Source organism: Phaenicophaeus curvirostris, chromosome 5, assembly GCF_032191515.1.
Source record: "Phaenicophaeus curvirostris isolate KB17595 chromosome 5, BPBGC_Pcur_1.0, whole genome shotgun sequence".
In the NCBI taxonomy this organism is placed as follows: Eukaryota; Metazoa; Chordata; class Aves; order Cuculiformes; family Cuculidae; genus Phaenicophaeus; species Phaenicophaeus curvirostris.
The window spans coordinates 40726986-40751312 of NC_091396.1; the positions used below are offsets into that span (position 1 = coordinate 40726986).

The 24327-nt window shown below is 37.6% G+C and overlaps 1 protein-coding gene across 5 annotated transcripts in view; it reads left to right on the forward strand.

Annotated features, from left to right (window-relative positions):
- The window catches only part of AKAP6 (A-kinase anchoring protein 6), a 284802-nt gene that overhangs the window by 117150 nt on the left and 143325 nt on the right, over window positions 1-24327 (forward strand). For all 5 annotated transcript variants that reach the window (XM_069858426.1, XM_069858427.1, XM_069858423.1 and 2 more), the window contains exon 5: window positions 8457-8579. In XM_069858426.1, the coding sequence (XP_069714527.1) occupies window positions 8457-8579 (123 nt within the window). The remainder of the gene's footprint in view (window positions 1-8456; window positions 8580-24327) is intronic.

The following is a 24327-nucleotide window of genomic DNA, read 5'->3' on the forward strand; positions in this document are numbered from 1 at the left end:
AAGTACTCTCAGCTTTCCAGTGAAATCTCCCTGAAAAGTTGAGATATGTCTGATTGGCTCTGCTTGATATAAGTCTATATTTTTATATATTAATCCTTCTTGGTTTCCAGCATCAGAATGCATCCTGGGGACCCAAAATGAGGAAAAGTCATGAGCCAGTGACCATCCTGTGCTACCACTTTCAGTTCTGTAACCATATAAAACATGGCTGATTAGATAGGTGCCCATTAGAGGAAACACCGTCAACAGTCATTTCTGTGTGTGGTAGTAAGGACAAAGCTTATAGCTGGCATTCATGCAAGGCTTGTGTAATTTAACAGTCTTAAAAATATTTAATGAGGCAGTATATAGTAAAGATGAAGATGTATCTACTTAGAATGGTATTTAATCTTTATGTTTTCCCTCTTTGGAGGGGTACATTTAAGCTGCACATTCTCATAGGCCAGGGTTATTGAGCAAATGTGGCACTTCTTTAGCAGATAGCTGCTAAGTTCTGTTTCTGAAGTGTTTGTAATTGAATGTATCCTGAACTGCATATTAAGTATTGCCATCCTACTGATGTGTTTCGTCAGGTGTATGTTTCTATGAGGTCACTGTCTGCCACAGAATCTTGACAATATCACACAAAGAATATTTTCCATTGTGGCATCTTGGTTCCTGGGGGATCCCAAACATCTGTACTGCTAATGATTTCATTGTTGCCTCTGGGTCTAACTCCAATTAAATTGACCATGGCAGTTTGTTGCAGTCTCATCCTCTTGAGTACCTGGATTTCTTTGACTTACCTTTGCCTATGAAGAAAGTGCACTTTTATCCTTTTGAAAATAAAGTCCATGGGCAGGAATGTGTTACTCCTGAGACTAATATGCAAGTCCTTTTGTGGTTAGACAAAGGGTTTTCTTAATGCATTCTGTGATAGAAGTGCCCTTAGAGCCAGCCCATCCTCATATACAGACCCCTCTGTGAGCTCAGTCTTTTTATAAATTGGGAACAAACTTTACAACACTGCCTGCTTGCAACAAAATTGGGCATTCATTTTTAAGCACACAGCCTCATAACCAATTCTTTTAAGAAGAGAACTCCCGTTGTGTAATAAAAGGGAAGGTGGAGAGAAAAAAGGGTTCTGGGGTAGTGATTTAACAAGCACTGGTGTCTGGTGCTTTCACACTGAGGCTTGTGGAATACAGTAGACTTTCCACCATCACTCTTCACTACCATGGCAGATGATTTTAGTAATTTTGCATTTAGTAGTTTTGCATGTCTCTTATTCTGATTTTAATCTTAGCTCAGGTCATTAGAAGGGCTTTGTTCTTTTACAAATGCAATGACCAGAATTGCTTTAAGTATAAGCCAGCACACATGTTAAAAGAAAATGTTAGACTAATAAATACTGCACAGCTTAAAATTACAAGCCAAAAGGCATTGAAATAGTTCTGCTACCTGTGCCATGTAGGCACAGTAAATCTGGAAATTTTTTTCAGTAAAACAAAACTAAAATTTGGTCTAGGATGAGGCTCATAAAAGTTCTCATAATGGTGTTAACTGGATGCTGTTGCATCCTCTGGTTTATGGCATAATTTTGGCAATGTTAATGCTAGCTTCCATAAGTGCAGATATCCAAATTCCCCATCTAAATAAATCTTACATCAAAACTCTATTAAAAATATCTACGGTACAGCTGCTTTTAATGTACCAGAGAGGAAAAAAAGAGTTTGCATTTTTTAATATAGTAAAATTTCCATGGTTTTGTGTTTATTTTTTTTGGTAACCATAAATATGCGATTTCTTAGACTAAAGCTCAAAGTTACAGAACTGGGCTTTAGTCTGCTCCCATTCTAAATTTGTTCTAATAAAACCTGGATTTGTAAAGTGATGGAAACATCCTCCTTTCCCATTCCATTCAATTAATGAAAGCTGAACATCAAAGTCTAAATGAAATCATTTGAAGTGCTAAAATTATTGAACATCAGAACTGTTTACTTTCCTATCTGACCAAAAAAGAGAAAGCTTGTAATGTAAAAGTAAAATTAAACCACTGAAATTAAGTTAGGAAACTTTAAAAGCTCTAGTGCAAGAAACAGTGTTGGCTTAGTTGAGAAACATTTGTGCATGATTTTAAGTGATCCAGTTGATAGTCGTGTATTTTTCATGACTGTGACAGTAAAATCTTTTCTGGGAGGTCTTTGTTGTGTGCTGCTCAAAAAATTGCAATCCAGTAAGTATATACCTGAGCAACATCCTTGACAAGCTAAGAGAATATGCACAGATATGAGGGACTGGAGCCTTTCTACAATATCGTAATAATGTACGTTGTTTTGTAGTTGTTATCAGAAGTTTTTAAATTGGTGAACTGCTCATTATTTTGCTGACAGTCCATAACATTTCTCTGGGGCTCTACTTCATCCTTTTTTCACCATGAACATTAGCTGTGCCACCAATTCCAATGGAGCGTGTACCTAGGGTCAGGGGGTACCAAAACATCTTTGATCAACAAGTATCTGCCTAGGGTCTACTGCTGCAAAGTAGGAAGTGAAAGTTAATGGATATCTGTATCCGAAGGATGTCTGGTTTTGGCCAGAAATTCAGTGGGCTTCTGAAGCTCAACAAGGAAGTTCAGAAGGGGACTGTAGAAATTGGAGAGACACAGGGAATGAGGAACTCCTGGGCTGTACCAATACTCAGAAGAGGGCTGCACTAAATTGTGCTGAACAGTTGTTGTGAGCAGGGAGGAATATGCAAACAGGATCCAGCAAAACAGGAAAAAGGAATTAAATCAGACACAAACTGCTTAGGATGACAAAGACTGCCTATTCCTGTGTTAGTTTCAAGTACATAATTTTTCTGACAAACACTTGAGATAGACAGAACATACACAGTCCTATTAAATGTGATGAATTACATGAGAGACCTGTTCATCTGACCACCTCCATAGGCCTCACCGCCATGCTCTGGGGCGTCTCGTACTGGCAGCACACCACCATAGTTGCTTTCCCACTCTGTTATCCCACATGCCAGACCCAACCAGGCTGCCTAACCCTGACCAGCTGCAGTGGGTACAGGGAGCTCTGCAGCCCTGTGCAGCAGCTGGGGAATTTGTATCTTTGGTATGTCCTTATATTTCACAGAGCAAGGGTAGGAGGCACCTTTCCAGTTGCACCCTTCTTGTACCGATATCCACATGTGTGTTTGGCTTCTGAGCTGATGCGCCCCTGCCCCTTTTGGGTGACTCAGCAAGTGAATTCTCATTTCTTATGACTCAAAAATTTTGAGTGTTCTGGTCATTAATGAGTAAGTATCGGGTTATTTAGTTAAATCCCATCAAATTTATTTTTAATTCTTCAGTTAATTAATCCCTTAAATCTATAGGACAATTGAATTAAGTATATTTTCATTCTATAAGGCACCAAAGCAGACACACTAAGTTACAACTGGGTTGGTTATTTTTCTCCAGCACTTAAAATTGTCTGTCTTTTTCATTCACATCCATCCAAAGCAAATAGAATTAGACTGCAAGAAATAACTTTGTACTTGCCTAGTTTCAAATGAAGCTATTTTTTTGCTCTAGCTTTGATCCTTCATCAGGGATGTGCAACTAAGACTTTCTTCCTCCTCCTAGGAAAATCTGTAAAATTATCATAAAACAAAATGGAAAGCTGAATGTTTTAAAGGCAAAAATTTTATGTGTGGGGTACGGGAAGAGCTTCATCATTATTTGCAAACTTTACTATAGAAGTTGCTAAAAATCATCCAGTAACAACCCAGAAACAATTATTTCTGTACTAAGAAGCATGAGATAAGCATAGCTTTATTCTGTGTCATGTAGGGGCTTCACATTTTTTAATAACATCTAGCTTGCTAGCACAGTACAAAACTATTACATTTGCAAAACTGAACCAGCTGATCAAAAGGTAGAGACTGCATTACAGTGATGCTTTTTTTTTCCTTTTTCTGTTCCCCTCTCTTCTTTTCTGAAGAATTATTGTACAGTAATTTTTAGGTTCAATGTGTCTGACTACAGTTTTTCAACTTCCAAAATGTTTTGATGGAAAATGCAATAGTTTAATTTCCTATTACAAAAGCTTGAGTTGTGTAGATCATACCCTTAACTAGCATAAATCAGCATAGCTCCACTGAATTTTATGCCCATTGAAGTTTCTGCCTTAAGAATGGTAAAGAAGAAAATAATATAGAGAAAGAAAAACATAAGTTCAAACAGAAAAAGCAGAAATCTAAGAAGTATCTAGGAAGGGATGTAAAGTGTTTTCATATGGGTTTTATAAGAGGAAAAAGAAAACCTGAAAAATATACTATATTGCTTAAACTTTGTCATCCTATGACTTTATTTCTTTCACTGAGTAGCCCTCGATTAGGATTTAGGATTGTATATTAAGCCTTATCCTTTCTTTTGATGTAATTTGTCTTGTAAACTGGTTTTTTTCAAAGCATAGTCTCATGCTCTGTTAGACTCCCACAACAGATTTTCTGTATTGTAAGACATCTTCTCCCTATTATTTTTTAGAACTTACTTTGTCTGAAGTTCTTATTTAAAATTTATATTCTGGGAAATATCCTAGATAGTGAGAAAAGCAACTATTGCAACGCTGTTTGTGTCCCTGAGTACACGTATCATTAATTGCATCCTGTTCTAGCTAACTAGGCCATTTTGATTATGTGGAAATGACTGTGTTGGTCAGTCTGTGGAAAGGCAGTGTTTCTTCAGTCAGGGATAAGTTATGTTTCGGACTTCCCCTCTGTTATGAGACTAGGGGAGGTTAAAGGCCTGGATTTGTATTTGTGACAGTGCTACATGGACCAGTGGTTGCCCAGGGAAGCTGTGACTGCCCCATCCCTGGAGGTGTTCAGGGTCAGGTTGGATGGGACCTTGGGCAGCATGGGCTGGTGGGAGGTGTCCCTGCCCATGGCAGTGGGGTTGGAACTGGATGGGCTTTAAGGACCCTTCCAACCCAAACTATTCTATGATTTTATGATACCGCAGGTGCTCCTCCTCCGAGTATGAGAGGGCAGGCAGCCTCTTGGCTCTGGCCAGCTGGGTCAGCAGCGCCAGATCGCTTGTACCAGACCTCGGCTACGGCTGACGGTGAGAACTGGCCTAGAATTCAAAGATAACTACGCTTTGACAAAAAAAGCGCAAGGGGAAGTTCAGCACGACGAGCAAACTATACTCGTGTCAGTAACTCCAGAGCCGCTGCAACCGGTTATCTCTGCACAGGCTTCAATTTCCAAACCGGAGCTGCCTCCCAGGCACAGACGAGCCGAAGAGCTGGGGGCTGCATGATAAAGGCGGCTCCTTCCCTGCTCTGCCGTCAGGCTATTTAAACAGATGGGCTGGAGTCCCAGGCACTTGCTACGGAAAAAAAAAAAACAAAAACAACCAAAAAAAACCCAACAAAACACCCACCCAAACCGGGGGCACCGTTTTACCGTTGTGACTGCCTTGTTACAATTTAATCTTACGCACGATATGTGATAAAAACACCCAGTTTTTTTGTTTTGCGCCTTCGAACAGCGCGGAGCGGGCCCCGCGGCTCCGGGCGGGCGCTGCCGGCAGGTGGCGGTGCGGGAGCGGGCACGGGGGCTCCCTCGGCCTCCCCTCTTCCTTCCCGGCCCTTCGCTGCGGCTGTCGGTCGCTGCAGATGTGCTCTTTGAATGCTTTCAATAAAATTTTATTGCCGTCATTTGAAAAAAAAAAAATAGTGGGGTCGTTGTGAGCTGGAAAGGGCCTGTTTACAAGGGTAGCAGTAGGACGAGGGGCAGTGGGTATAAACTGGAGAGGGGCAGATTAGACTAGACACAAGGAGGAATTTCTTCACCATGAGGGTGGTGAGGCCCTGGCCCAGGTTGCCCAGAGAAGCTGCGGCTGCCCCGTCCCTGGAGGTGTTCAAGGCCAGGTTGGATGGGGCCTTGGGCAGCCTGGACTGGCGGGAGGTGTCCCTGCCCATGGCAGGGGGCATGGAACTGGATGATCTTTAAGGTCCCTTCCAACCCAAACTATTCTATCATTCTGTGATCCTATGACCCGTGCTGCCCGGCAGAGGAAGCCCTCGGTGGGTGCGGGAGCGTGTCGGGAGCGCTCCCCGATCTCCGCCTCCCCCGCCACCAGCCCAGCGTGCGGGTGGCATTGGTGCCTCCCTTTTCTTTTCATCGTGGGTCTGTAGGGGCTGTATCTGTAATTGTTTCCCAGCCTCCCCGGCCCCCCAGCAGAGCCGGCGGGTGGTGAGGGGAAAGGCGCGTGGCTGCTCCTGAGCACCTGCTGGAAGGAGCGAATGTCGAAACATGGACACCTTTTGTGAGAGGGCAGAAGTAACTTGGCTTGCTGGAAGTCCCTTTTTGTACTGGTGCAAGCCTGCGATGTTTCTGAGCACCCTTTTGAAGGCATACAGGCACCGAGTACTGCAGGCAGATGTTTATACGTGTCTGTCTCTGTAAAATACATGACGCATACACAAGAGAGAAGCTTTCTTCTTTTTTTTTTTTTTTTTGCTTACCATATCACCTTGTCTCTCAAGGACAGCACACTGCTCAAATGCAGGCAAAGATTTATTGGAGGGACTAGAAGGACTTCACTCCTCTTGCTCCTCTCCCCCTCATTTCACATCTCCCATGACTCTGCCAGTCTGCTATCGCTTATGCTCAACTGTGAGCTGGAAGAAAGCAAGCAACGAAGCCTGGGGAACATTTTGATTCTCCTCTGTCCCATGGCTTGAGGTGGGGAACATAACTGTTGTGGTGTGACCTGCTATGGGAGAGAGAGAGGAAATGCAGGTACCCTTTTCTCTTGCTTGCTTGGCGTGTAGGCACATCATTTCAGTCACTGTAACCACTGGGTTGTTTTTCTTGCCTTCCTTCCTTCTTTCTGGAATGTCCTGATAAACACCTTGCAACAAAACCCAGAGAATAACAGTTTTCTTCTTTATAGTGCTTTGGGATACAGTGGATTCCATGCATATAGATGGCAGTAGACTTCTCATCCTGAGGATCTGTAGGGACTCATACGAATAATAATTAAAATAAAGTGTTCAGAGTGCTTCAGTGAGTGCTGTCATGCCTGCAGTATGCACTAGAGCACCCTGCCAGAAGATAGCTTTGGTTCAGAAGCGCTGCTGTTTCAGGTGGAAGCCAGGAGCTGATTATTGGGCCTTGCTTCTTGGCACGGCATTGCACCAAAATGACTGCTACCATGAATTTTGAGGGAAGTGTGGCTCTTGTTGGTCTGGGCTATTAGCACTGCACTTTGCATAATGCAGCTGTGTGCCAACTGCTCAAACTCCTTTTTCTGTCTCTGTTAGAATTCCAATTTCACATGCCACCTTGGAGAGGGGATTTGCGCTGCTGAGTCACTCAGGAATCTTTTATGCTTAGCTTGCTTTTAGTTATCTGAATGGACTAATAATTACCAGAAATCATTCCATAAATAAAGTGATGAGAGTGAGATACTGAGCATGTATACCATGTTGTTATCCAACTGGAAATTAAAATTTTCACTGTATTGCAAAATTCATAGTTAATAACTAGTAATATAAGCATAATAATAACAACCAACAATATAAACATAATGAATTAACAACATAAATAATATAATAATATAAACTTAATCTAGTCTTACAATGCTAGTAATAGATGGACATTCCTGTTCAGAGTTAATTTTCAGGGTGCTTATAAAAATCATGATCAGTTCATACCATTTACTCTCTCGCTTTGTGGTGGATAAGACTTTGGTACTCAGTATGTGTCTATAGTATCATCCAATCATGTAAATTCAGGGGCACTATTTTTAATCAGACAATATAATTGGTACTAATCTTGAAATAAATGGTGCTTCTGAGACGTAGGAGCTCCTGTCTTTTCAGGAGCACCCTCTGCGTGTCTTATATGCAATCAGCAATATTTATATTAAATGCTATGTATTCTGCTTCACCTACCATTTGATTTCTTCTCTCTGAGTCTCATCCCGTGAACCAAAACAGGAATCACAAGACCCAAGTTCTGACAAGTAGTTTCTTCCCTCAGTCTACTGATGCATACCTTGTTAATTCAGCTTTGTTCTGCACTTGTTTCCAAGTGTTCATGCTGCATCCGGTCTGCCCAGTGCAAGGTCTTCAGCTCAGTTTTCATTATAATCTATGTGCAGCTTTTTCTGTATCCCCCCTCATATCTTCTAAAACTTTGCTATTTTTTTCATTTCATCACAGTCATGGGTATCTCACATTGACCTGTCCCAAAATGTCACTTTACATTATCCCCAGAAACACTGTTCTGCTCAACATTTACTAAAGACCACTGCTAATTGTTTCTCATTTGCATGCCTGTAAAAGTCGAAATTTTACTGTACAATACTCTCCTAGCTTAAAAAAAAAAGTCAAGCATACATTTGTGCTATTGTTGTTTTACTAATAAATATGCTTTTTTTGTTCTTTCTTTTTTTCTTGTCTGGTAAGGGGTTTGTAAGCAAGCTGGATGAATTCATTCACTGGTTAAAGGAAGCCATGGAAACAACAGAGAATTGGACTCCTCCTAAAGCAGAGACAGACAGCCTTAAACTGTACCTGGAGACACACTTGGTAGGGCAAGATTATACTCTGATTACTGTCAGTAATTGAAGTGCTTTGTTGTACTTTTTATTTTATTAATATTTTTAATTACTAGCGTGCATCTATATTTTAGTGCAAGATTTGCAGCATTGCAGTTTATTTTAATGAAAATACCAAAAATTATTTTCTGTATTTGAAATATGTACTGATACCTTTTTAAAAACTAAATTAAAAGCCAGAATTACATTACCATTCAGAAATTATATCTGAAACTGGAATAAAATGGTAATAGGAAAAGCAGAAAGGATAATGCTTTTTTCTGCTGCTCATTCTAGGACTTTTACAACACTGTAGCATTAATACAACTCTTACTAGTAAGGAACTCTTATTCTCTCTCCTGCAGTTTTAACATGGTACAATCATTTAAATAAAATATTTGAAATAATTATTTCAATCATTTCACATGATACACATTTATGTTGTGTAATTCTTACAACTGTCACTAAGCTTCTTTTTGTGCAAAAAGCTAAAACATTGGGTAGAAGTTGAAAATACTTGGATAAGTAATCTTCTGAATACATTAGAGGATTGAATTATAGATTGAGAATTATTTGATAAACCTCACAAGACTTCCACTGAATTCTCCAAGAGCTGCTTCTGATTATGAGGAGGTGAAGTGAAGACCTGAATTAAACCATGCATTAAGTTCTCAAAAGCAAAATTTTTTTAGGTTGAGAATAGAGATCAGTGTATTTTGTTCAATGGATAGGTATCCTAATAGGTAAACTACTTTTATCTGGGAAAAGGGGGAAAAAAAGAATGGAAAATTAAGCTAAAAAAATTCTCTCTGCCAAAATCCTAGGTTCTTGCCGGTATGAATTTGAAGAAAAACTGGTGATAGCACTGTGCTGAGCCAATGAGATAGACACTCCAGCTAGATAAAACAGTGCATTTGCTGAACCCACATCAGAGCATCAACTTCCAAAGATCAGTCTCATTTCCAGTCTCTGATAATCTGATGGTGAAAAATTACTTGACAGTCCCAGGAAGTCACGTGATACATTATAGGAAAAAATGTCATCCCAATCCCTACTGTAATACCAGAATAGCCATTATTAAATTAATTAAGTATACATTAACTGCACATACAATTGAAACTGAACTGAAAACTGTCTTCAGAATTTCAGCCATACAGAAAACCCTTATGTCTTTTGTTCTTAAACATTTCTGTGGTGGTAGCACCTATGGGCAACCATTAGATTAGGTTCCCATTTGGGTAGTTTATAAAATGCAGTACAGAGACACTGCATTTTTTCCTTATGTTGCAGGTTTTTTATTTTGTGGCAGTTTCGTTTTTTGCCTTGTGCTGAATACACACAGTCCCATAACTCCCATTATGTTTACAGGTGCTCTGAAGACACATTGTGAGATCAGACCTTAGTAAAAACATTGGTCATTTCAATTTGTTTTCCTCTTATTCCATAATGCGAAACTTTTTGAAATATGAGGTTTTAGGAGTGGAATTGCAATTTTCACTCTTGACTGGATAAAAAGAAACATATTCCAGGAACAGGATAATCACTGGGTTAAAACTATGTCAGAGTCAGTTTCTTTTCCCCCTTCTTCCATGGCAAGGAGTACAGTAGCTCTTTTACAGGCACGTGCCTTCCAACCTTGCCTTGTGGTTCTGTTGGAGGTGAGGTCAAAATCAGCAATTAGACTGGAATGTGGAGCAGTAGCCCTTAGACAACTTCTTCATTGCTAGAGGTAGTCAAAAATAAACGAGTATGTGGGCACCTGCATCAACTTCACTTTCCCCTGTAAGTACTTAGGCTCCCAGCTGTACTCCCAATATTTGCATATCTTTAGGGTAAGGAAATCTTTGTATGTTATGAAACAAAGTAGGTTTCTTCTTTACTTTGTGAAGAAGTAAAATGTCTAAAGAAAGTTCTGTTTCAATTAAGTGATAATTATTTTCATGGCATATATAGCTGGTGAAGAAATGGTTGCACAATGTGAAAAAAAGGAACTGTTACTTTTATTTTTGGATTTCAGGAAATGTTATTATTCATTTCTACACAGCAGAACTGAACTATTAAAGCACAGAGCATTTTTATAGTGGAGAAGATCTTTATTTGTATTAATTAGATTGCTAGTTTTGCAGTGGCATTTGTCAGTCAGAAATCCTAATCTGTGTTTAAACAGAAGTATATGAACTTCAATTCACATTAAGCTCAATATTAAAATTTCCCTTGGTTGAGCATATTAAGACAATGGTGATCAAGGTCTTTGTGAGGTTACTTATACAACTCATATTCATCTTTTGCCAGTCAGATTATACATGCTGTCAGACTCATCTAAGATTTGTTGAAGTAAAGGGAGCTTAGTACTTTATAGGTTTATGTTCCAGACTTATGGGATCATAGTATAAACACCAGTAGCAAATTAATCTGGAAAACAAAGAATATGCATTGGTTCTTTTCTGTGTACTGCATCGGTGGTTACAGACCTCAGAGCTATGATTCTTCACTGGTGCAGATTTTCTAGTTGCAAGAATTATGAAAAGTTGCTGTAGATTAGTATTTTTATTTTTATTAGTAGAGACAAGGCCTTAGCCTTTGGCACAAATTATCAATTTCACCACCTGTGATATTGTTTTCTTGCGAATATGTTTGTTGCAGTAACAAAATTAGAGCCATAAAGAGGGACTATTTTACATTCATGAATTAAACCTCTGCTGTCAAAATCTAAGAAAAGAAAATATGGGAGCAGGAAAACAGAAAAATGTACTTGTTCCCTTTCTTGTTCGCTGGGAAAAGTCTTGCAGAGGAGACAAGGACAAGGTTGTGAACATCCTCCACATTTTTCATTATGTAAAATTCTTGACTGTCACTTTAGGGTCCCAATGTAAATTGTTAATAAAGGATTGAATTTTGAAGTCTCTCATGACTGAGACTTGCTTTTCTACATTTTTGACAGTTTGAAAAATGGTGTGGCACAAACACTTAAACAGCGTGTGTTTATTAAAAAAAAAATCAAACAAAAAAAAACCCAAAAACCACCACAAGAAACCTACAATATCAACTTATTCAAACCTTTGCATCAAGTAGTGCTTACAGGAGGAGTCAAATGTCTTGAACTGGATGGCAATGTAGGTTTCCAATGCAAGTGTCCTTGCATGACATCTCCAGCTTAAATTGGTAGGACTCCCCAAACTATCGTTCTGGTTAATTCTTATACCTGCTCTGGCAAAATTGTCTACCCAGGATGTTAATCAGTACTTTGAAGCATATGAGTAGTGTCTGGCTATTGTTGTTGGCCCAGCAAGAGCTGCCTGCAGGCATCCTTGTGACTGTCTGAAGGTCCCACATAGACAGCTCTTGAAATAATTAATGAAGCACTTTGTTCTGAAGGCTTTTCCTCAAGTTGTTCTGTTGTTCCCAGTTAGCCCATTCTCTTATCTGTGCAGAGACTGGCTGGAGAGTTTCTGAGCCACCCAGAGAATTCATGACTAAGTGCACAGCCCTGATACTCAAATACACAACAATTATGATTACTAACTGTAGGACAAATTGGAATTTCATTCTTAAATCACAGTTACAACTTCAACTCTATAGATTTTGCCATGCGGAGTAACCATATGGTTTGGTAATGACTACATTTTTTCTACAAATTGAAAGGTGGTCTACATCTGGAAGGTGTGGCAAAACAGACAGTCTTCAGTTTGGAGGGCAGTTTTTTAGCAAACATTAAACCCAGTCCCTGATTTTCTGCAGAACATAAGTTTCAATATGCTTCATTTTAGAAAACACTGAAGCACAAAGCTATTGATTAAATGCTTTCAGAGACCCCTGGAGTAGTGACTGAAATTATTTTTTCAGTTTTACGTGTCTGTACAGCTGAATAACATTGGTGAAACTGTTGTGGGAGCTGTGTGCTTCCCATTCATATGGGAAGGCTGACATGGAGCTACCACTGCTTGACCTTCTGGCACCCCTGCAGGCAGCCACCCAAGCTGGCAGATGTTGGAAACACTAATATGTTTTATGAAAACAGCAGCATTTTCAGCAGAGATCTGTCTGCCATGAAGGCCTCAATCAGCCCTACTAGAGAAAAAAATGAGGCAGGTTTTGAATTTTGTGAACAATTAGGTTCAAATCACTTCCTAATGCAAAGATAGCTTCATTAACCTTATAAAAAAAAGAACCTCTGAAAATGGTTTCTGAGTCACGTTACTTTTTCATAGTTCTTCTTTTCTGTTATATTGATTCTTACACATTGGCACCCTAATCAAAATCAGCTACTAGCAGACTCCAAGTGTAGACTTGGTGGTATGCAAATCAATTCTCATCAAAAACAGTATCCTGAAGGCACCTTATGAGCTAAAAGCGTCTGTCTAGATTGTGCTGCTGTGCTTGTGAAACCAAGCACGATTTCTTACAACTTAATAAAGAAGAATTCACCGTGTTGCTCTTGACCATTTTTGTTTGCTAAAATAGACATTTTACTGTTTTTTATCCCTGACCCCAAAATATACATGATTTTAGCCTGGCACGGAAGTAAGCCAGCAAATGAGGAAATGTGAAAAGCCACCAAGGAAAAGTTTTAAACAAAAGGCACTATATCTATTTGCTGAGGGCTGGGACTTTTAATTCTGTAGTCTTAATTTTTCCCTTTGTTATTAACACAGTGCTCTATTTTCTTGTTACTCCAGAGCTCCTAGTTGTGCAGCTTACTGCAGTGTCTCTTAGGTCTTTTGGCCAAAGCCATTTCTCTATGTAGAGTCATTATTAGAGCTAGCCAATGCAAGACTATTTAATGGAAACCTGCAAATGAAAAATATCTCATTTTAAACTTCTTTGATGGAAATTTTTTAATCCTTCTTGCATTATTGCTGGATGTTGACAAACAGTATTTTTCAGTGGAGGTGAAAAGATCATCTTAAAAATTTGGAACTCATGTGTTTTTGTCCTAACAATATTACTCTTCAGAATTTCTGTACGATTATAATTCTGAAATCTTGAGGACAGGAAATGTTGAAGATATGTATATATAGAGAGAAAGTAAGGGTAGATTTTGCATTTCTTCTTCAAAACCAGATGAAGAATGATCAGAGGTTCCTGTGATGATATGCTTTCTTTCAAATCGGCTTTTGCCTTTTGCCCATATGAGTAAGACCATGACTGTAACCTGCCTACATTTAAGTCTGTAATTTGGAGGAAAGCAAATCATGGACATACAGCAGTTTGAGTTGGAAGAGACCTTTAAAGATCATCCAGTCCAACTTCCCTGCAAGGAGCAGGGACATCTTCAACTTGATCAGGTTGCTCAGAGCCCTTGTCCAAACTGACTGTGAATGTTGCCTGGGATGGAGCATCTATGTAATACGACCTCTCTGGGTAACCTGTTCAGTGTTTTGCCACCTGTATCGTAAAAAAATGTCTACCTTATATCTATGCTAAGTCTGCCCTCCTTTAGTTTAAAACCATTACCCCTTGTTCTAATCTCAACAGGCTATGCTAAAAAGTTTGTTCCTACCTTTCTTATAAGGCCCTTTTATGTACTGAAAGGCCACAATAAGGTCTCCCCAGAGTCTTCTCTTCTCCAAGCTGAACAATCCGAACTCTCTCAGCCTTTCCTCACAGGAGAGGCGTTCCTCCCCCCTGATCATTTTTGTGGCCCTCCTCTGGACTTGCTCCACCAGGTCCATGTCTTTCCTGTGCTGGATGCTCCAAATCCAAATACTCAAATACAGGGCTGGATGTAGTACTCCAGATGGCGTCTCATAAAAGTGTAGTAGAGTGGGAGAATCACCTCCCTTGACCTGCTGGCCATACTTCTTTTGATGCAGCCCAGGATAAGGTTGGACACCTAGGCTGCAAGGGCACATTGCTGGCTCATGTTCAGCTTTTCATCCACCAGCATCCTCAAGTCCTTCTCTCCAGGGCTGCTCTCAATGTTTCAATTTACTGTTACTGTAACTGTGTGTCATGGTTTAACCCCAACCAGCAGCTAAGCACAACACAGCCTCTTGCTCACTCCCCACCTCATTTGGTTTTAAGTAAAAAGTTATATGTTCTGATCAGTTGAAACTAGGATAGATAGAAATGTTCTTTAGAAATTATGAGTGGCTAGGATTGCGTGGAATCATTGCAGTGCAAAGTATTGTTTGGATATGCTAAATGATCATTGCCATAAATATGAAATTCTTGGCTTTGTTTTCTAATAAATTGTGTGATCCCTGGATGTAATATTTTTCTCAATTTAGTTGCAAGCTTTGTGCCCGATTAAAGTGCTTTTTAACCTAGAATTATTCCATAATTTTAACCTTCTCAGTCACCATATTTACTTTACATGCTACAGTTTTAAAAATATCATAAAGTATCACTAATATTTTGAAACAAATTACAAAAGTTGATTCACACTAACATTTCCTTCTTTTCTGTATAGAAAGTTTAGATATCTTCTCCATTCCAAACCCAGAATCTTTTAAGATATGGGAGTTTTGAGAGATGTATTATTTAAAGAGAAACAAAATAAGAATTTTCCTGTGTCCACTATAAATGTTTCTGGGCACATCAAGTCTCAGCACTTTCTTAGCTTTAAACAGCAAATGCTTTCATACAGGAAGTAGATTGTATTTTCATGTTTAAGAAATTGTGTTGGTGAAGTAATGATGTGTCTGTGATATCTCATGATAACTGATTATCTGTTTGTAACCTGTCTGCTATATCTGAAAAAAACCCAAAGCAACCTATTCTCATCTGCCTGTAAAATCTCATTTTCTGAAAAAATATCAGTTTAGAGAAGTATTAAATAGTCATTCTCATTGAAAATAAGGTTAAATACACGTGCCTTGGGCTAATCTACTGGCTGTCTTAGTGGTAGTGGTGGTAACAGTAATTTTATTAAAGATTCTGAAATAGCTGAGTTATGCACTGTGCTTTCTATATGGGCATTCCCAATGTCCATGGCAGCCAATTTATATATTTTCCTCAAAATATGCAATAGTATTTGCAAGATAATGGTGCTAAAGAGGCTAAGCACCATGAGCGGACTAATCTCCTGCTTCTCTAAGGATTTTGGATCTGTTTAGCCTATTGCTAGTTTGAACTTCTGAATTTTATGCTGTTATCTTGAAAGGTATTTTGGGTATGCAGAGTTTCCTGAATGTATATCCTTTTATATAGGAAGCAATCTGCAGAACGTACAAATCAAAGATATACACTAAACCCAGCAGATTTCAATAACACAGTGAAATAAAAGGACTTCAGAGGAAGTAAGACATCAACCTTAAACAGGCGTAATGCACGTATATTGTCAGCTGTGAGTTTCTTGAGTTAAAGTGCCCGAGAACATCAAAGGAGATGTTGCTGTCATTTAACACATTTGGCTGTACCTGTGTTATAGTCTGGAGCTAGAGAATGTACAACTGCCAGCAGTGTGAAAAATATAGATTTCTAAACTGTTTGAACTGTTCTTTTGAATGTTAGTGATTTTTTTAATGAATAAATAAGAGAAAAATCAGGTATTTAAGAGAAAATCCGGCTCTAATCACAGTACTGTTGACTGATACAGAAATACTGCATTTGATTTAAAATTGTTTCCCATAAGGTCATGCAATGAAGAAAAGCTGACACATATCTTTTTTTTTTTAAGGAGAAGGAATGAGCTGTGTTTATGCTCTCGGTATCACAGAAGTGGGAGATCTGTTATTACTGTGTCTGTTTTCTATGAAGTAAAGGTCTGTCCACTTACTGTCCTCCCATGCTGTTGTTACCAGCTAGTCCTATTCAGGATGTTTGTTTTGTGCAAGCCTGTAGCATAAGCAATAATTTCTTAATAATTTTCCACAGACAGAATTAATTGAATACTGTTAAAAGTACTACTTTTTTCTAAACCTGTCTTCCAAATCTGTAGAGATCTAACTTTGTGTAGGTACTTCATACAGCTATGAAGAAAGAAAAGATATTGCAGTTACTTTGGTTTTTTATTGGTTCAGATGTTCCCAGGGCTTCTTTTCTTCTCTTTGCTACCAACACAAATTTACACAGTTGTGCATAGGAAGGGGAGAGGACCCCATACTAAAAGTTAGCACTGTTGGGCCTGCCTGTAACAGATTAGTTATTAAGTAGCTCCACAGGAGGCTGTCCCAGCTTTTCTGGTTCTGAGAGCTTCAGCTGTCTCTGGGCAGAGGAATTGTTAAACCACAAGGAAAGCACATTAGGACATCATCCTATAGTAGCTTTGCTTCTTCCGCTGAAGGAGGAGGGAAAATAGTAATGTCCAAAATCTAACCTCCATCACTTGCATGAGATTCAGTGCCTATAGTAGTCTAATGAAATCATACTACTATTATCAAATGTTTTGAAATAACTCAATCAGGGAATTCCCGTGAAAAAGTATTTTGCGTAAGTTCTGACTTAGAAGCTTTATAGCAATTGCAAAATCACCGCTCTTTGAATGACAGCTTGGTAATGCTCTTTACACTAATTTAGCACTCTAACAACTTTTGAAACACCTTTAAAATTTTATTTGAAAATAATGTTTATTTTATTAATAAATTGCATAATGCTTATGTAGGAACTCTATACTTTTTATGTCTATTAAAATGTATGCTATTGCCTGAAATTTTAGTATGCCAGTATGATCAATATAGATGTGGTCTGTAATTTGCCTTTGAAAGTGATATGAAATTTATTTTATAAAAATTCGCAGATTGGAAATCATTAAAAGAATACAATGGCAGGTTCTCAAAGGACAAGCAAACATACTTTCAGCAACAGTTAAACTATATTTGCTTTTACTTACCTGCCAAGAGTCCAGTCCCATGGGTTCTACGCTATGTCTCTCAGAGAGAGACACATTTTCACATTTTCAGTACTAAAATAATACAATTGCTGTCTGGGTTTTGATGTTTGCAATACCAATGTTTTCAGCAGAAAAATAGAAAATTCAAGGTATGAATGGAGGTCTTAATTGGTAATGCTTTTCTTTGCATCTCCTATGCTATTTTTTTTTCATTTCTTAATTCTACACATTAATTGGGCTAATAATTTTGGATCTGAGTCTATTAGGTGTATTTTGCTAAGGAGCTATTTTAGTTCACCTTTAAATTGCATAAAACCTTATATCTGTTTTGTTTGTAAGTCAGTAAATTTAAATTTAAATTATATCGATATATGTATATGTTTTTTCTCCCTTGTAACTCTATATTTGCCAAGGCCATTATGCCCCATGAGTTCTCCTATGGAGTGGAAAGCTGTTTTCTCTTGTTTGTTTTTTATCTGCTTGTGGTAGGACAATACAACTTAGGCATATTTTGATGAAGTAGCTTTCAGGTGTGGTGGATCTCGAGGTGGAAGAATTGTAACTAGAAACATGTAAGATCAGCCTAACACATGCCACCTTGAACGAAAAAGGAGTCAGAAGACTCTTGGCTTCTGCAGATTATTTCTGAGAATCTCAAGAAGACAAGAAATTATTGAGGACAGTTATATATGGTGGACTGAATATTCAGTTCACCATGCTTATGGCAACTTAACAATTGTTTCATTGTAGAGCCATTTTGCCCATATGCTTTCCTGTCTGTGTTCTTCCATCCCTTCTTGTTTCTTGATAATAAACAAATGGAGATTCAATTTATGAAGCCTTATGTTAACTTTTCTTTTTTTAACAATGTAAAATGCTTAAACAGGAAAGAGCAAATAGAAAGTTATGTAGTGAAACACACACAAAAAAGAGAATTAGCATCATAAGAATCTATGTGAGTTTGAAGTATGAAATATCTGCAAAAATAGCCTCTATGCCTTCTAAACTAAATTTGCAAAACAGACTTCCCTGACAGCTCAGCTAGCTATCATTTTTCTCCACATCTAAAATTATGCATTCAGAACTTGGCTAAATTACCTAAGAGATGGCAAACACAATGAGGAATGAGAAACAGAAAGGGGGGATCTAATGTTTTTAGTGTGAGGAAGATTGTGCTATTCATGTTTGTTTAAGAGATAACAAAGGGAAAAAACATTGATTGCCTAATAGTGGAATGGAAGAAGCTGCGACAGAGAAGAAAGGGATGAGGTGGTTTTACAAAAGGATTAATTGCTGTTGGACTCTGGGGGTAGAGCCTGACCCTTTCTGTTTAGTTTTGCTGGCCCATCACAAATTCTGTAGCATGTGAAAAACCTAGGCTACTGCACTATCAGCCCATTACATTGCAGTCCTCCTGCATTTGTATCCAGTCTAGATTTAAAGGTCTCAAGGGATCAGGACTTTCACTGTTTCCCTTAGGAGATCATTACACAATCTAATAGATCTGACTTTCAGGGGAAATTTCACTGGTATTTATATTAAACTTTCTCTTTCTTAATTCAATTACATTAGTCCCATCTACTATACCATCTGATGCTCTACTGTGCCAATAAGTCTTTCTGCTTGGTGTTAAAATTCATGGAATTCAGATTCATGGAATCAGATGTTATTTGTGGAATATCGGTTGCTAATAATAGCCTTTTCTCTTAATCATCATTCAATCAGTCTTGTTATTTATTACAATCTTTTGCCATTTCCACCTTTAAACATATTTTGTTTGCTCATCACTAAACTCACTGGTTTTCATCTTCATAAATATGCTTGATCTTCCCAGGCAAAAATGTTCATTCAGATCAAATGAAAGATGGAGAATGTGTATTAGTGATAAGAGGATAAAATCATTCTTAGGGTTGCTGTAATTATCTCATCACTAAAAATTTTGAACTCAGAAAGTTCAGTTAATATTACATATAAATGAATTATAAACTTACACAAAGAAATTGTCTGAGTAGTCAAACTGTCTTACATCTGATCTACTCTACAGTGGCACAATGCCAGCATCAGATCACGATTATGGGATTTCAGCAGTGGAGTTCCCAGATCAGTTTTATGTCAATTTTAAAGGCATTTTAGATTATGGTCTGATATTGTGAATCATCATAGACAATGATATTGTTATTTTGCCCATTTGTATCTGCGTACAGATGCCAGTGAAAGGAGTCACCCCTACAGAAACACAAGAAAATATTGTCTTTATAAGCTTTCTCATTGTTACAGGGGTAAGAAGACCACATCATCTTTCCACTTACAAAATACCTACCAGCTCCCACTGGTTACAGGAGGAGATAATATGTAGTTCATCTAGGGAAAGTGATGGTCATATTGTGTTAGGCTTTGAAGGTTTGCTTAAGAGTTGGTTTTAATTAGCTCGGCCATCATTGCCATAGGGAAGGTATGTTCTCAGTCATGGGAGAAATGAGAAAGACCCTTAGTGGGTGCTGCAACTTCAGAGAAGGATTCACCACGTTATCCTTAAAAAGCAAATGTAGAATCCCTGGTATTGTCATAAAATTCAACCTTGACTGTGCATTTCCATAGTGTTTGTGTTCTGTTTAACAGGTGGAGTGTCCCTCAGACAGAAATACAGCTTAAAAGAAAAGAAGAAAATAAAAAATTCTTTATAGTCAACTAGGGTATATAGACAAAGGAGGGATCATCTGGAACCATTTCACATGTACCATTTAATTCCCAGGAAAACATATCCTAGTGACTTCTAATACTAAATAGGCTTTATTTATTAAAATGTGGGACTTTCCTAAATAAGAAATTTCTCAATTGTAAAAAAATCAAATAATATGATGATTTATTTGTAGATGTAATGTGTGAAATGTACTGTTTCTTAGAAGGTGGGATCTTTTGCAATGTACAAATTGTATGTGAACATCCATTTTATATAGCTGTTGACCAGGTGATTATATATTTAGTGTTATGTCATTAGAACGCTAAATACATGACCATTTCCAAAAGGGCAGCTTAAATGGTAGTTATTTTTTTTTATTTAGTGAATGTCAGTGGTAGGTCGTGTTCAAGTGTATGAAAATACTACTACCTGGCTTATTAGATTACTAACTCCAGTACATACAGACTGGGTGGTAACCAGAGATTTTCTTTGTGGTCAGAACTCTTCAAGAAAAAAACAGACAAACAAACAAACAAACCAAAGCAAGCTATCTTTGCATACCCAAAAGTTGAAATCAGTACTTGATATCTTGGTATTTTGTCAGGCTAGCTGTTGGGAGCTAACTGTGCCAGGACCAATACTGTTGCAAAAGTAACTGTATATTAAGAATGTAAGAATACATTTTCAGTAACTGTTTTAAGTCATATTCCCTTTAGGGCAAATTAAATATTGTAATTTGAAAAAAATTAAAATTAAATTTTCTTTTTTTTTTTAGATTATTGGTATATAGTGTATATTTAATAAGTCATACATATTTTTTGTTCCATTTTCTTAGAACTTTACTGTGCATTGAAACTGTCTCCCTATCTGGAAGCATAACATTGCTGATAATATTTCTGGAAGTTTGGTTATCCTTCCAGAATTGTCTCAGTCAAGGAATCCCATTTCTTTTCTACTAGAAACCGTAGATTTCACAATTGAATTATATCTGTCATGATGAGTATTACAATTAAAAGTGCTACATTTTTATCCAAAACATATATATACAACTGTACCTAAATATAGAATTCCATATTTTAGTAATATTGTGTTTTTCTCCAAAAATGCAAATTACTATTAGAAAATTTTAAATTAAGCTTTCTCTTTCAAATTCTGAAATCCTAGGTAATTTCAACAATTTTAAATGTCTGTACTATTGCTCTAAAAAATAAATGGCCTAGAATCAGTGATTTTTTTCTCAAAGGTATTTAAACACATCAAAAATTAATCTGAAGAAAATTAAGTCTTGAGGTACTGCAGTACAACACATGCTAATGGTATGATTGGCTGAGAAAATTAAAATATTTCTTTTACTACATTATCTTAATTTGGCAATAGGTGTAAACTGCTGGGCTATTTAAACTATTCTATTTTTATTGTGGTTTCACATGATACCTTGTTGCTTATTTGTGTTTCAGAGACATAAAGTACACTGGAAATAATTAGTTGGATGCAACATGACTGGAAAAATATATGTGCTTATATATGTGTGCCTCTGGGACAAAAATATTTATAGTTGACTGTCCATACTGCAGATATGTGTTGCTCAAGATCCATGTTGTGTTTTACCACATTACAAGGAATTGCTAAGAAGAGAAAATTGCAAACCCATGAAAGATTGCATATCAGAGCTCTATCAGTATATACCCCAGGATACCTGCTCAGTAAATGTTTCCTAAATTTAAGTATCTGCAGCCATAAAATAAATCCTCAGGGGAACTTCAAATAAATATTTTTTTCAAATAGTTTTTTTCTCATCCTCAATTGTACAGACAAATAAGCTGACAGGGAGAGATTAGGAGATGCTGGAAAAGTGCTTTCTTATTTTTAGTGTGTTCAGAACTCAGATAGATGGGTAGACGCTGCTTTTCCCCCTGTGGCGGTTCTGCAGTAGTATTGTCCAATGGATCAATCAGCTTCCTAGAAGTCAGGGAACAGCTTCATTTTGTGAAGACTGGGCTCCTTTGCCCCATGCAGCCAACAGATGATAGCACTCCTGGGGCTTTGTACTTACACTTTTGGAGTCTTTATTCCCATTTATTTACAGTTCTGTAGCTTTAATAAAACTGCATGATTCTTGCCTCACTCTTCCTTTCTTGCTAAATAAGAACAGTTGATATTTATATATAGGTGCGTGATGACTGAGAAAAGTACAGAAAGCTTCATAAGGAAATTTTGCTTGTTGCAGCTTGTAGACTACATTATATACACTGTAGTGCTAGGGATGACGTTAATGTGTTGTTTAAAAAGCCGCTGTCAGGCCAGTGCACGTGCATTTTCCATAATGTATATGTGCTCATGTGTGATATTTAGAGTTTCTTAGGAAATTATCACCTGTAAGAAATTATATATATGTATACAATTCTAGAGCCAAACTCACACTTCACATCAACTGACAATTTCCTTCACTTCTGTGTTTTATTTATACTTATATGAATGACTCCCTCCATTTGGTGCTTCTGTGCTGATAAGAGTTTCTTTCTGCTAGTTTCATGTATGTTCATGATATTTGTGCTGCACATAATTTATCTATAAAATCAGAATTTTGCACAAGGCAAATATTGCTAGTCAGAACCCAGAAGTTTGGATTCGTCTTTACTCATCATGTTTTCCTTCTTCAGTTGACATTATTACTGGTTAATAGGTGCACCTGAAAATCAGGCTGTATTGTAGTATCTGGTGTGTTATGTTAAATGAATCTTTTCTAGGACAGCAAGTCTCTTTTTTTTTTCCCCCTAATGAAAAAGAATACCTCATCTTTTCCAATTTTCCTATCAAACACATCCACATCATCTCGAGACACTGCCACATCCAGCTGCATCTATACTCAACTTCAATTATATGAAATTACACAACCTACTCTCAGGTCCTTTAGCTTCTCTTTTGCTGTGTGAGGCACACGCATAGTGCATTTCCTGTGAAGTGCATGATTACAAACTATTCAGTGTTAGCCTGTTTTAAGTAAACAGTAAATTAAATATTGTCAGTGCTTGTTCAGATGTGCTTTTACAAAGGTAAAAGAACTTCTAGATTTGAGTTCATAAAACTCTAGATTTCAGGAAGAGCCAGACATAAACTTGGCATCCTTTTTCCTTTTTGATTTCTCTTGGCTCACCTAGTTGTTCAACAGCTGGTACAAAACATTATATTCAGATGCCCATACAAAGAAAACGGGGCTAGACAAAATGCTGAAGGTAGCACAATTCCTGTTTATTGCTCTTTATTTGAATAGTGAATCCTCAAAACCATTCTGTCACTGTCAGGTATGCTGCTGCCTAAAAGACTCTTAAGAGTCTCTCTGAGCAATGTACCTCCTTCAACCATGACAAATACAGTAAAAGAACATAATTTTGTTACAATTCTGGAGACAGTATTTTCTGCTATACCAACCGGCCTTACTACAGGAACCAGGAAAGAAAGGAAACAGTCGCTTCCCTAAAAAATGAGGGCTTCTGTGTATTTTGTGATGTCTGCTGCTTCAGTACAAGCACAGCCACTAGTATTTGGAGAAGCAGAAACAAGTTTTATAAAAAACATAGGCTACAAATGTGCACTTGCAAAGTCTGCTTTTATCTCTGCCAGTGAACTAAATCCCAAGAGAGGCAAAATTGTTTTCTTCCAAGGGGTCAAATATTGTTTGCAGTCATTCTGTAGACATTTCAAAGAGAACAAGAGTTACATATATGTGTTCAGAGCTGCACATGATTTGTGATTAAATACAACAAGTACCCCTTTCTTTATTGTGTTTTGTTTCTTTCTTATGTGCAACTATGAGTGAGAAACTCTGGCAAACAATTGACAAATTTATCCAAGTTATCAGTGGTGTATGGAATGGCATAACATATTGTAGATCGTGGTTCCAGTTCCTCTCTCTGTTCCCAGATTTTCATGCATTTTGTAAAAATGAGAAATAAATTGTAAAAAGAAATAAAATTTAACCACTGTTAGAGCAGAGATCCTTTGCAAGCTAGTAAATATATTAGTGCAAAAAAGGATGAAAAATATTTACTTTGCAAATTAAGAACACAGAGATCTAAAGCAGTCTTATTTGTTCTTTGAAAACAGATATGAGAGTTAACTCAGAAACACAATTTTAATAGATTTGTATAAGTGCACATAAGGCCAATATATTCAATGTGGTAATTTTTTTATGGTTTCAAAAATAATGCTATCACCAACATTTCAAAGAAATCTGAAAAAAAACCAGAGCTCATGTATGGTGGAATAAATTTAGTGTATTTTATAGAA